General features: G+C 44.2%; 1 protein-coding gene across 4 annotated transcripts in view; it reads left to right on the top strand.

The window, feature by feature from the left end:
* AASS (aminoadipate-semialdehyde synthase) overlaps window positions 1-12,115 on the top strand; it is a 53,135-nt gene extending 41,020 nt beyond the window's left edge. For 3 of the 4 annotated variants that reach the window (XM_077834472.1, XM_077834466.1, XM_077834458.1), the window contains 4 exons: window positions 912-1,027; window positions 3,639-3,727; window positions 9,097-9,273; window positions 11,011-12,115. In XM_077834472.1, the coding sequence (XP_077690598.1) occupies window positions 912-1,027; window positions 3,639-3,727; window positions 9,097-9,273; window positions 11,011-11,129 (501 nt within the window). In that variant the 3' untranslated portion in view covers window positions 11,130-12,115. Of the gene's footprint in view, window positions 1-911; window positions 1,028-3,638; window positions 3,728-9,096; window positions 9,274-11,010 lie in introns of those variants that run through there. The other variant, XM_077834480.1, reaches the window with a different exon arrangement.
* Window positions 12,116-12,415: the final 300 nt, after the last annotated feature.

Genomic DNA, 12,415 nt, shown 5'->3' with positions numbered 1-12,415 from the left:
TGGCTTGAGGCTTGCTGCTGAACTGTCTTTGTAACTGCCAGATGACACTTGCTTCATACATGCAATCCTGCTTTACATGTATCACCTTATTATATTTTTGGAAGAACATGGAGCAAGCAATAATTAGCATTACTGAAAAATATATTCAGTCTCTAAGATGTGTATGAAAGTTACAGGAAGGGATTTTTTGGTAAACATTTGTAAGATGACTAAAATCAGGGCTGTTTGCAGGCTGCTGCTATTCTGTCCTTTTTTCCCCTTCCTTTTGTAAATTGAAGTGTCTACCCCTTAGGCGACTGATGCAGCGTTTCTGGCCTTCTGATGACCTGCCCCCCTTGCTCGCCTCACCAGTCCGTTTCCTCCCTTCTTCCAAATGGGATTCCCCTGGCTCTCACCTGCTTTAAGAACCCCCCAACCAAGCAGAGAACCTCTGGCTCCTCTGACACTTGGTCTCTGACATTTGCCACCAGTTCAACATAAAGCAGTTCTGGGTTCGGTGTTGTCCTCCCCCACTTGTTGTTTGTTCACATTCCCATGCCCGACTTCCCTTGCTGAGCAAGGGGGCAGGACCAAGCAGAGACAGGTAGCTGAGAAAGAGTGCTGGCTGGCAAGACTGTCCGTGTGTGTGTGTGTGTGTGTGTGTGTATATGCACGGCCCACCCCCTCTCTCGCTCCATGCAGCATGGAGAAGGGGCAATTGGCTCTCACTGCACTTTAGAATTTTGACCTACCCTTGCTTTGCTGGAAGCACAGACCTTCTTCTCTTCTCTCCCTCAAACCCTAGAGATTCACTTGTCCTCAGTGACCTGCACCTTTAGTTAGCTAGTTTCCTAAAACTTCATCCCAGGGGTATGAGAAGAGGTCCCAGGCCTGCAGGTGGTAACTTGCTATTTGAATTTTTTTGTAACTAGAAAGAGCTGATGTGTAAGCTGCTTGGACTCAAACCTTCTGCCGAATCTGATGTCCTGAGAGACGCAATCTACAGCAAACTGGAACAGGACAATAGTCAGCTGGAAGCAGTGGAATGGTAGGAGATTCCAGTCATGATTCTTTATTATTATTATTATTATTATTTTATTTTATTATTTTTAATAAAGCCTTTCTAGAAACCAAGTATGTAGCCCAGAACAGGAATGTTAGGGTTTACTAGACATATTCATTCAGAGCTTTATTCTAAACTTTACTTTTAAACCTGTTGTTTGATGATTGTGACAAACGTTTGGGAAGGCCTGATCCTGCAGTTGTTACACATGTGGACGTGTTGCATGGGGATAGGCTGCAGAACAGAGCTCCCTTTTATTAACCTTCTAGAAAACAGAAGTTTGACCCTAGAGATCAAATATTTAGGAACATTCTGTTGCGTTCCTTGCATTGCAGTTAATCAGATAGTTGATTGACACAGTGATGATTTTGCATTCCACTAACAATGCTATGATCTAATGGAGAGGTCTTTTAGAACTACAAGGATGCATTGAAGTTTAAAAAAAAAAAAGTATAATTTCAGACAGCAAAAATTTGTCCCCTACCACCACCTTTTGGAGGGCTAGGGAACTGAGACTCAATCCTCGCAATGATGTGTTTGCTGAAATATGGTGCTATAGAAAATAGAAATCAGACGAAACATCCACTTCAGCTCTGTTAGTGTGACTTTGGTTTGATTCTGTTTGTATAATTGGTGCCCCTTCCCCCCCTCCCCCCCGTGTGTGTATGGGAGTTAATGGTTTTTTTAATGGTTTTTAACAGGGACTAGTGCTTTTATGTGGCTATCTGTTTAGTTGTATGCTTTTTGTTAAAAAACTTAATAAAGTCATAAAGAAGCCCACACACATCTTGAGGGATGTATGTGGGGGTGAGGGTTAATGGAATCCAGTATTTGCCAATGCAACGCCATTCACAAAGTATTTCCTAGCATCTTCTCAGCAGAGCACTGTGTCACCTGGGTTCATATACTCTGCTCTGTTTCTTTGCAAAATATATCTTAACCTTTGTCAATGATAAAATTAGTAATGTCTGATTTCATGGTGACACCAGAGAGCAAGGTGAGGAAGCACAGTGGCTAGGATATGGTACTAGCAACCAGGAGAACTTAATCTCTTCCTGCTCTGCTGATGACATGCTGAGTCACGTTCAGGAAGTCGCTCCTCTTCTGTGCCTGCATTTTTTCTCCACTGACACAGGGATGATATGTAGCATGTTTCTAATTTGTAGATTGGACAGTGCTTTGCTAAGATGTTAGAAGTCTTGTTTATTGCTGCAGTGTGACCTAGTATTACATCTACTGTGTAGACCATGCATATGGATGAATTTTTTTGCTGGAATTAATCCTAGAGATGCTTTGCGCTTCTGTCCTGCTGAGTCGCAGGGTGGGTTGATTTTAAATCAGTGAGCAGGAAACCTCGATTTAAATGATCAATGTTCATCTAGTTTTGCATTTGTACTTTTTTCCTAAAGGTTCATTCTCCTTGGTTGGTATTGCTATTAATATATGTTGATTTGCGGTAGAACTCATACACAAATGCACAAAAACAAAACAATTTTTAAAATGCTGTGTTAACTAGAACTAAAGTGTTGTGGATACATAAGCAAAAAAAGGTTATCAAAAATGTTTCGCATTTAAAACTAACTGATTTACTAAACAAAGAAACTTCCGTTAGTAAATTGATGAATTGTTTCTAGTCACCATGGGCCAGCTTTTTGAAGATATTTAGGTGCCTGAAGATGCAGATAGGTGCCAATTGGTGTTTTCAAAACTGAGCAGGTTAAGTGCCTAACCCCTTGAAATCTGTGGGGGTTAGATGCCTTCCCTGCTCAGATTTATTTATTTATTGAAAATACCCCAAGGTATCTATTTTTTTAGTTACCTAAATAGCTTTGAAAATCTGGCTGCATGTCCTTCAAGATTTTAGAATTTGTAGATCTTCTCTCCCACCTGGTTTTTATTTCTAGATGGGAAGAGGAAAAACAAGCTTTCCTGTTCTTTGTTGTCCCCCCCCGCCCCAACTTCTAATTGGTTTCTCAGCTTTGAATGAATTGATCTAACTGAACAAAATATTCTCTCTGCTCCTGCTAGCTAAACTGAACCTAAAAGTAATTAAGGCAAAAGTTTTTCTACACAACCAACGGAAAATGCTTACATTTGGAAAAATGTAAATACCAGCATTCACTCCACTGGAAAGGCTGAAAATAGATTTTTCTTTCTTAAAATTGTGGTGTGCATATATAGCTATGTACAGGATAGCTTGAGTTGACCTCAAAAGTTAAAGATATTTTCCCCCGAGTCTCTATAATTAATCAAGTACCACCCTTTAACTCATTTCAAATTTTGAGGAGGACTCACTGATTTTTAATATATTCTAGTAAGTTTAGGCCTTCACATGAGTTGTTATAATTTCAAATTTAATTTTAAACAGGTTTATTTCTCAAAAGGAAAAAAATAAATTATTTGTTTAAATCACTTTTTTTTTATCCACCCTGTTGCGCTTTCAGTTACATAGATACAGGGTCAAAATTCTACATGATGTCCTATTGCTCCTCTCCCAGAATTGCACACTAAGGGCCTTGTCCCTCACTTTGTGGATTGTAGAATGTAACTTTCAGAGGAAAGCAATGATCTCATTCTGTCATCTTTCTCTCACCAGGTTAGGGTTACTTGGAGATGAGCCAGTTCCCATAGCAGACTCCATTGTGGGGGCTCTTGCCAAGCACATGGAGCTGAAGCTGCCCTTTGGTATGTGAGCCTGCATTATTTCACATTTGAACTGAGGTCTTGCCTACACACACTCAAGAAAATTTAATCTGATTAAGTAAAGGTGTGAATTTTAAAGTGGATTGTTAAACCACATCAAACCCTCTGTGTGGAGGCTCTCAGGCCTGGTCTTCACTAGGATATTCGGTTGATCTCACTATCTTGCTCATGGGTGTCAAAAATCCACATCTGTGAGTGATGCAGTTAAACCGACCTAACCCCTGGGGTAGACAGTGCTGGGTTGATGGGAGAATTCTCCCATCAACCTAGCTACTCCCTCTCAGGGAGGTGGATTATCTATGCCAGTGGTCACCAACCAGTCAGTTGCAATCGACTGATTGATCCTAGAGGATCTCCCAGTTGATTGCGATCTCTGGTGGTGCAGTGTGGCTGCTGCGAAGGCAGACTCACTACCCTGGTCCCACGCCATTCCCAGAAGTGGCCAGCGCGGCCCTGGGGGCAGTGGGGCAGGGATCTCCCTCTGCACGCTGCTCCTGCCTGCAAGCACCACCCCTGTGGCTCCCATTGACTGGGAGAGCTGCGGGGGCAGTACTTGCTGAGAGGGGCAGTGCGTGGAGTCACTTGCCCTTTCCACCCACCGGGGCCACAGGTGCATGTTGGCTCTTCTGGGAGCGGTGTGGGGCCAGAGTATGCAGGTACCCTGCCTTAGCCTCACCACGCCGCCGACTGGGAGCTGCCGGAGTAAGTGCTGCCTGGCGGGAGGCTGCACCCCAGCCCTGAGCCCCCTCCTGGAGCCAGCACCCCATACCACCTCCTGCACCTCTATACTCTGCCCCAGCCCAGAGCCCCCTCCTGCACCCAAACTCCCTCCTAGAGCTTGCACCCACTCCTGCACCCCTGCCCCAGGCTCAGCCCAGAGCCCCCTCCCACACTGCGAACCCCTACCCCAGTCTGGTGAAAGTGAGTGAGGTGGGGGAGAGTGAGCAACGGGGAGGGGGGGATGGAGTGAGCGTGGTGGGGCTTTGGGGAAGGGGCGGGGCCTCAGGGAAGGGGCGGGGTAGATCTTGGGTTGCCCTTAGATTCAAAAAGTGATCTTGGGCATAAAAAGATTGGAGACCACTGATCTATGCCAATGGGAGAATCCCTCCCGTCGGCGTAGGTTGCATCTTGACTCTGCTGCTGCAATTTTTAAGTGTACACGTGCCCTTATTCAGAATTAAACTGAATTAAGGACACTTTTTATCTTAATTCACGGAGTGAAAGAGTAAGTGAACTAAGCTAAACCAAAGTAAGGTCACTGTAATTCTGTGTGGATGCTCTTATTCAGGGGTTTAGTGCAGTTTAAGTAATCCAATATAAACTCACACCTTTAGTTAATTCAGATTAATTTTCCTGAGTGTCTTTATGTAGACAAATCCTGAAACATGCTTTATTATTTCTCCCTATTGAAGGCAAACAGGAGAAAGTCAAGTGAGATTGCTAACAAAGAGCATAGTTCAGTGTTGACCCCCGCCTGGCTGTTGCTTAACCCTGTAGATGTCTAAACTCATGAGCTACCAAATTTTAGCTGTAAAAGTCACCTAGGTGCCGAAGTTTCTGCTTCAGGGTATGTGCCTGCCACATCTAAGCCCCAGTGCAGTCCTCAAACCAGGTGGATATAGGCAGATGGAACACCTGTCTTGTCTGCTGGGCCTGATCCAATGAGGTGCTCAGAGCACACCTAACTACATGAAACAGCCAGGTCGAGGAGGAGGGGCATAGGAGGATGACCTCCCTTGTAACTTTTAGCCCAGTGGTACTCACCTGGGACCCAGTTTCAGTTTCTTGCTTTCCTTGATGAGGAAAAGGAACATGAAAAGGGGTATCCCACCTCTCAAGTGTGTGCCTTAACCACTAGACTGTGGGATATTCTAATGTGGGGTGCTCTGTCGCTCCTGTGGAAGCTGTTCCACATGGTATGAATATAGTTTGGACGACAAAGAGAGTGAGAAGGCACCACTAGGCACTTCCAGAATGAGAAGGCCAGATAACTGAGATGTGTGAACAGCTCTGTTCATCTCAATGGATATTCTCCTCTCCCCTTTCTGCCTTCCTCCGTCCCATTTCCCCACCCCTCCCCACAGTGTCTATGCTTGTGAGCCTCTGTTATGTACCAAGCCATGCCCATTTGTAGCTCCTCCTCCCAGTCCCAGCATTGTTTGGCACAAGCATGCCTGTTCTCAGCTCCCCACCCAGAGGGACAGTCCTCCCCAGGTCCTGAGTGACATGGGACGGGAGCAGAATCTGGGAAACGGGCTCAGACTGCCAAGAGTGGGGATGATGGAGAGGGGTTTGGAACCCCCACAGGGGCAAGACACCCCAGATCCTGGTTCATATGATGGAAGGGCACCCCCAGAAAACTTAGTCCTTCTGTATCAGCTGTACTACTCAAGGCATGTTTCCCAAAAGTATAAAAAACCCTTCAACAGAGGCAGAGAGTAACAACATGCTCATTGATCGTTCTCAGATTTTTGCCATGCTTAGAGTTTAAATTCACAATGCATGGGTGCAGCTCGGGTTCAGTGGCCACAGTGTTTCCCTTTGAAGGCTCAAACTCTGCTTCAACAGAGCTCTAATCTTGCTGCACGTCCCATTTCAAATTTTTTGGTTGCAGCTGTTTTCTTCACTTAACCCTGAATAACTTCTTCAATATACATCCCCCACCCCAAGGGGCAGTGAGTGCCATGCCCCATGTGCTAAATCCCATGTGACTGAGATCAGTTTGGGGTGGATCAGAGCCATAGTTTGAGCCCCAGGTGTGGGTTTAAAAACAAACAAACAAAAAAAACCCAGAAAAATTTTAGAATGATCCAAGTTTGCACCAGCTAACACTATTCAGCACCTCCGTGAGGCAGAGTAAATTTCAAGACAGTCTGAGTCTTGTGCTTTTTAAGCATGTGGATTTTAAAACACATAAAGTAGGCCTTAACAGAGAGCAGTGATGAACGGTAACTCCACTCTAACAGAAATTAGTGTTGTACTTAGTAAATTTTGTTCTGTGTATACAGCTGATCCAAAGGTTTGTGCTGTGGAAAAAGTAAAGAAGTGTGGGCCTGAACCTGCAAAGCACATAACATGAGCAATCATAGAATATCAGGGTTGGAAGGGACCCCTGAAGGTCATCTAGTCCAACCCCCTGCTCGAAGCAGGACCAATTCCCAGTTAAATCATCCCAGCCAGGGCTTTGTCAAGCCTGACCTTAAAAACTTCCAAGGAAGGAGATTCCACCACCTCCCTAGGCAACGCATTCCAGTGTTTCACCACCCTCTTAGTGAAAAAGTTTTTCCTAATATCCAATCTAAACCTCCCCCACTGCAACTAGAGGCCATTACTCCTCGTTCTGTCATCTGCTACCATTGAGAACAGTCTAGAGCCATCCTCTTTGGAACCCCCTTTCAGGTAGTTGAAAGCAGCTATCAAATCCCCCCTCATTCTTCTCTTCTGCAGGCTAAACAATCCCAGCTCCCTCAGCCTCTCCTCATAAGTCATGTGTTCTAGACCCCTAATCATTTTTGTTGCCCTTCGCTGGACTCTCTCCAATTTATCCACATCCTTCTTGTAGTGTGGGGCCCAAAACTGGACACAGTACTCCAGATGAGGCCTCACCAATGTCGAATAGAGGGGGACGATCACGTCCCTCGATCTGCTCGCTATGCCCCTACGTATACATCCCAAAATGCCATTGGCCTTCTTGGCAACAAGGGCACACTGCTGACTCATATCCAGCTTCTCGTCCACTGTCACCCCTAGGTCCTTTTCCGCAGAACTGCTGCCGAGCCATTCGGTCCCTAGTCTGTAGCGGTGCATTGGATTCTTCCGTCCTAAGTGCAGGACCCTGCACTTATCCTTATTGAACCTCATCAGATTTCTTTTGGCCCAATCCTCCAATTTGTCTAGGTCCTTCTGTATCCTATCCCTCCCCTCCAGCGTATCTACCACTCCTCCCAGTTTAGTATCGTCCGCAAATTTGCTGAGAGTGCAATCCACACCATCCTCCAGATCATTTATGAAGATATTGAACAAAACCGGCCCCAGGACCGACCCCTGGGGCACTCCACTTGACACCGGCTGCCAACTAGACATGGAGCCATTGATCACTACCCGTTGATCCCGACAATCTAGCCAGCTTTCTACCCACCCTATAGTGCATTCATCCAGCCCATACTTCCTTAACTTGCTGACAAGAATACTGTGGGAGACCGTGTCAAAAGCTTTGCTAAAGTCAAGAAACAATACATCCACTGCTTTCCCTTCATCCACAGAACCAGTAATCTCATGATAAAAGGCGATTAGATTAGTCAGGCATGACCTTCCCTTGGTGAATCCATGCTGGCTGTTCCTGATCACTTTCCTCTCATGCAAGTACTTCAAGATTGATTCTTTGAGGACCTGCTCCATGATTTTTCCAGGGACTGAGGTGAGGCTGACTGGCCTGTAGTTCCCAGGATCCTCCTTCTTCCCTTTTTTAAAGATTGGCACTACATTAGCCTTTTTCCAGTCATCCGGGACTTCCCCGGTTCGCCACGAGTTTTCAAAGATAATGGCCAATGGCTCTGCAATCACAGCCGCCAATTCCTTCAGCACTCCAGTCACAGCCGCCAATTCCTTCAGCACAGTCCCATTGAAGCAAACGGGATTGCACATGTTTTGAGATAAGCACACGCTAAAGTGCTTTGCAGAATCAGGACCAGAGAGCTCAGAATCATGCTGGATCAAGACTAATCACAGTATCCATTCTATGTCCATTTTATGGATGGCTAAACAGACATGTGAAATAACCCAAGGTGGGAATATTAATAATTCTGCCATATAAAGATGCATCTTCAGAACAAGAACTACGTATAAAATGGTTAGCTGGTCAAATGGCCATATTAGCCCAGAACCATTGTGGGTTAATTTTCTGCTTCTCCAAGGGTTCCGTGACTGGGTTTACATAGCCAAGTACAGTGTGCCTTTTACCACTGATGTAGCTAACCCTTTGTTACATGGCTTTTCAATTAATATCATGGGACTGATTCTGATCTCACTTATGCTGATGTGAATAAGGAAAGTCTCCAATGAAGTCCAAGTAAGTTCAATAGGACCGATGCGCCAAATCTCCATATTACAGAACTGTTATCGTTCTAAATGGGTTTATTTTATATATGAAATGTTCAGGATGAGGCGCTTAGCACTGGCAGGTGGCTGTTTGGGTAAATCAGAAATAAGAGCCTAAAGCAGAACACACACTTGATTTGTCAGCTCACGGGCCTGCAGCTGATCTTCTCCTTGTGTGCACAGTGCCTAGCACAATTGAGCGCTTCATAACCATAATAGAAATGATATATAATAATCTAGGTGTGTCTCTTTAGGTGCTGGAGAACGAGATATGATCATTATGAGAAATGAAATAGGTATCAGGCACCCATCCGGCCATTTGGAAGATAAATTCATCAGTCTGGTTGTGTACGGTGATGATAAAGGATATTCTTCAATGGCTAAAACTGTAGGGTACCCCGCAGCTATTGCTGCTAGGATGGTTCTAGATGGTAAGTGCCTATTCATCCTATACTATGACTATACAATTATTGTTTTAGGGAATTGCTTCACACCTTTCTTTGTGTTCGGCTACCTCTAGAAAACGTAGAATGCGCACGCATGGCTTGTCTACACTGGCACTTTGCTGAGCTGTGACTTTCTCGCTCAGGGGTGTGAAAAGAGCGCCACAAGTTTCGGCACTGTAAAACGCCAGTGTAGACGGAGCACTAGTGCTGGGAGCCGCGCCTCTTGTGGAGGTGGCTTTAGTGTTGCCAGTGTAGACTAGCCCATAGTTTATATAAACTACCTTTAGAAAGTCTTGAATTGTTCCTGTATCATCTTAAATTGATTTTTTTTTTTTAAATTTCCATTTTTGGGTGTGGATATGTTAGTGATTTTCTTAAATTACTTTGTCACTGATTAGATTTTAAAATCTAAACTGTACCAAAGGCATGTTAACGATACTTATTAATGACTAACATCTACATAGAAGCTTTCATCCGAAGGTCCCAAAGTGCTTTTCTGCCTTTGAAAAATGATCTACAAAGTATGGGTTAAGAGTGAAAACTCCATGACATTTTTAGTCCCCTCTTAATCTTTATGCTGAATGGTCTTAGGGCCCACTGCTGAAACCCCAGAATAACTCTATACTAACTAAAATACAAATCTAGCCGTGCAGACCGATTCCTGATTTGATTTTCAGGGATCATGTTAAATGAGAGATGGGAGGGATGTTAGATCATTTTGAGGAATGGGAGCTACTCTCCATAACCAAAATCTTCCCTAAAATCACAACAAAAAAATCACTGTCCTTGTTCTCTATCTATCGCTGCTTTCCAGTGTGATCATGCGCATGCAGAGAAGGAGAGGAGCATTACTTTTCCAAGATGCTCTATCCTTGCCTCTCCTCTGAGAATTATACTCTCTCTTCTCAAGACTGAGATCCTACTCATTCTGTGGCTTACAAGGAGATTGCTGAACCACAAAGGGCCAAATTCTGCATCTACTCCCATGAGTAATTTTGCCAATCAGTGGGGCTAGTTGTGTGAGTAGAAGTTACTCAGCATGACTAAGGACTACAGAGTCTGAGCCAAGGTATTCAGAGGCTTCAGCTCACTTGCAAAATTTTAACTATCCTTAAAGGATTTTGACTATTGTTACTAAATTACTATTTTTGCCAGGGAAGAGCAGCCTTTGACATGGCAAATAAACTTCTGTTGCATTGAATAGAGAGAGATCCTGACTCACAACAGGCTAAAGGCAGACAAAGCTAGATGCTCTCATCTGCACCCTCTGAATCATTTAACTTTTGAGGCCTGCATTAAAGTTAACCAATCAGACTGTACATGTAAATAAGCACATGCTTATTGGTTGTAGCCACCTGTACGCCATTCCACACATTCAGATCTCCGTTCCTTTATTGGCTAATTGGAAATGAAGAAAAATTTTCTGAGTCTGATTTCACCTTGCTTTTTTTAGTTTGGTTTAAAAGGAAACAAATTGTTACACGCCTGACACTCATGGCCAAAATGGAAAGTCTTCCACATGTTTTCTTGGATCCGTTCGAAATGTGTATACCAATACATATGACAAGTTCCGTTTTTAATATCTCTCGAAATTGACTTTTACCTCCAGGCAGCATCAATACTTTACCTAACAGGTTAATAAATCCTGATATACACTGCAACAGAAATTAGTATATGCACATTAGTCTAAATATCATGTAATTTCCTTTTTTATCTTTTCAGGTGAAATTGATGCCAAAGGTATGCTAATTCCATTGAGGAAGAATATCTATGCACCAATACTTGAGCGCATTAGAGCAGAAGGCATTGTATATAGTACCCAAAGCATTATCAGACAATAACTGACAACAAGAGATTGAGCTTGATTTTTTTTTTTTTTTTTTTTTTTTGTTAAAGGATCTCAATTTTGGCTTCCCGTTTTATGTACACAATTGTGGGCCCACTGCTGAGCGTGCCTACAGATTGCAGCACAAATGATGCCCTTTGTAAAATTATCTACCTGCATTTATGTGGGCCTAATGAATATTTAGATGTATAAATGGTATCACTTTTCCCTTCCAAACTGAGGGGGCTGTTCAATAAACTAATTGGCTCTGCCCAGGTCACATCATAAAGTGCCCAAAGCCTTTTGCCATCAACATAGCTTACAATGCATTATTACACTGTATAATACATTAATGATGTATTAGTAGTATACACTTTGCTAATAAAGGAAGATATCTAAGGAGATTTTAAACATGGTGTATATTTTTAGAACATGAGAGCATGTTATTGGCAGAAGCATGGAACTCTATTGTAGGAAAAATCTCAGGGTTAGGCCCACAAAAGGATTTAGGGCCATAACTGCCACTTTAGGTGCCTAAATCAAAAATTTAGATCCTCTGATCCCCATGCAGCTGCCACCTAACTCTGTACATGCCAAAAATCCCATGGCACATAAATTGCTTTTGGTAAAGTTCCCATGGTGCCTAAAAATATGTCTGAATATGCAAATAGCTGCCTTAATCTAGGTGCCCCAGTGCCACTGGGGCTTAGGCATGAGCTAGGCATTTTCCACCTGTTTCTCCTGCAATAAGAGTCCCAATATGGTAGCTGTTCTCAGAAGCACATTCTCTCTGGCCTGATGAAGATTTATTTATACTCAATGGAACAGCTTCAACAGGAGCAGGGGTGTGCACAAGGCCGGGCAAGCAGGGGCATGGGCCCCCCAATCAGCAGGGGCAGAACTCCTCCAGCACCAGGGCTGCAGTGGTGGGGAAGCCAGCTGCTTTAAGAGAGCAAGCTCCTGCTGGAGCTGGGATGGGGGAGGGAGAGAGGAAAAAACGAGCCGGGGGAGTGGGGAGGGGAAGGAAATGGGGAGCCGGAGCTGGCGGGGGGGTGGGGTGGAGAGACCAGTGAGCTCCTGCCGGGGTGGGGGCGGCACAGGAGGTTATAAGAAAGGAACAGCTCCTCCTCCTTTTTTGCTTGCCGCAGGAAAGGGCTTAGGTATCTAACTCTAGGAAAGGGATCGTGCCTGTGAATTCTAAACTGAGAGAGGTGCCTGGAGTTTCTTTGAGGGGTAGGAGTTGAACTATACCCCCTCATCATCGTTTCCTATTGGCTAGCTTACATGACTCCCCACTCAGCA

Source organism: Eretmochelys imbricata, chromosome 1 (genome assembly GCF_965152235.1).
Source record: "Eretmochelys imbricata isolate rEreImb1 chromosome 1, rEreImb1.hap1, whole genome shotgun sequence".
In the NCBI taxonomy this organism is placed as follows: domain Eukaryota; kingdom Metazoa; phylum Chordata; order Testudines; family Cheloniidae; genus Eretmochelys; species Eretmochelys imbricata.
Note: the sequence above shows the minus strand (reverse complement) of the source record. Positions and strands in the feature narration are given on the sequence as shown.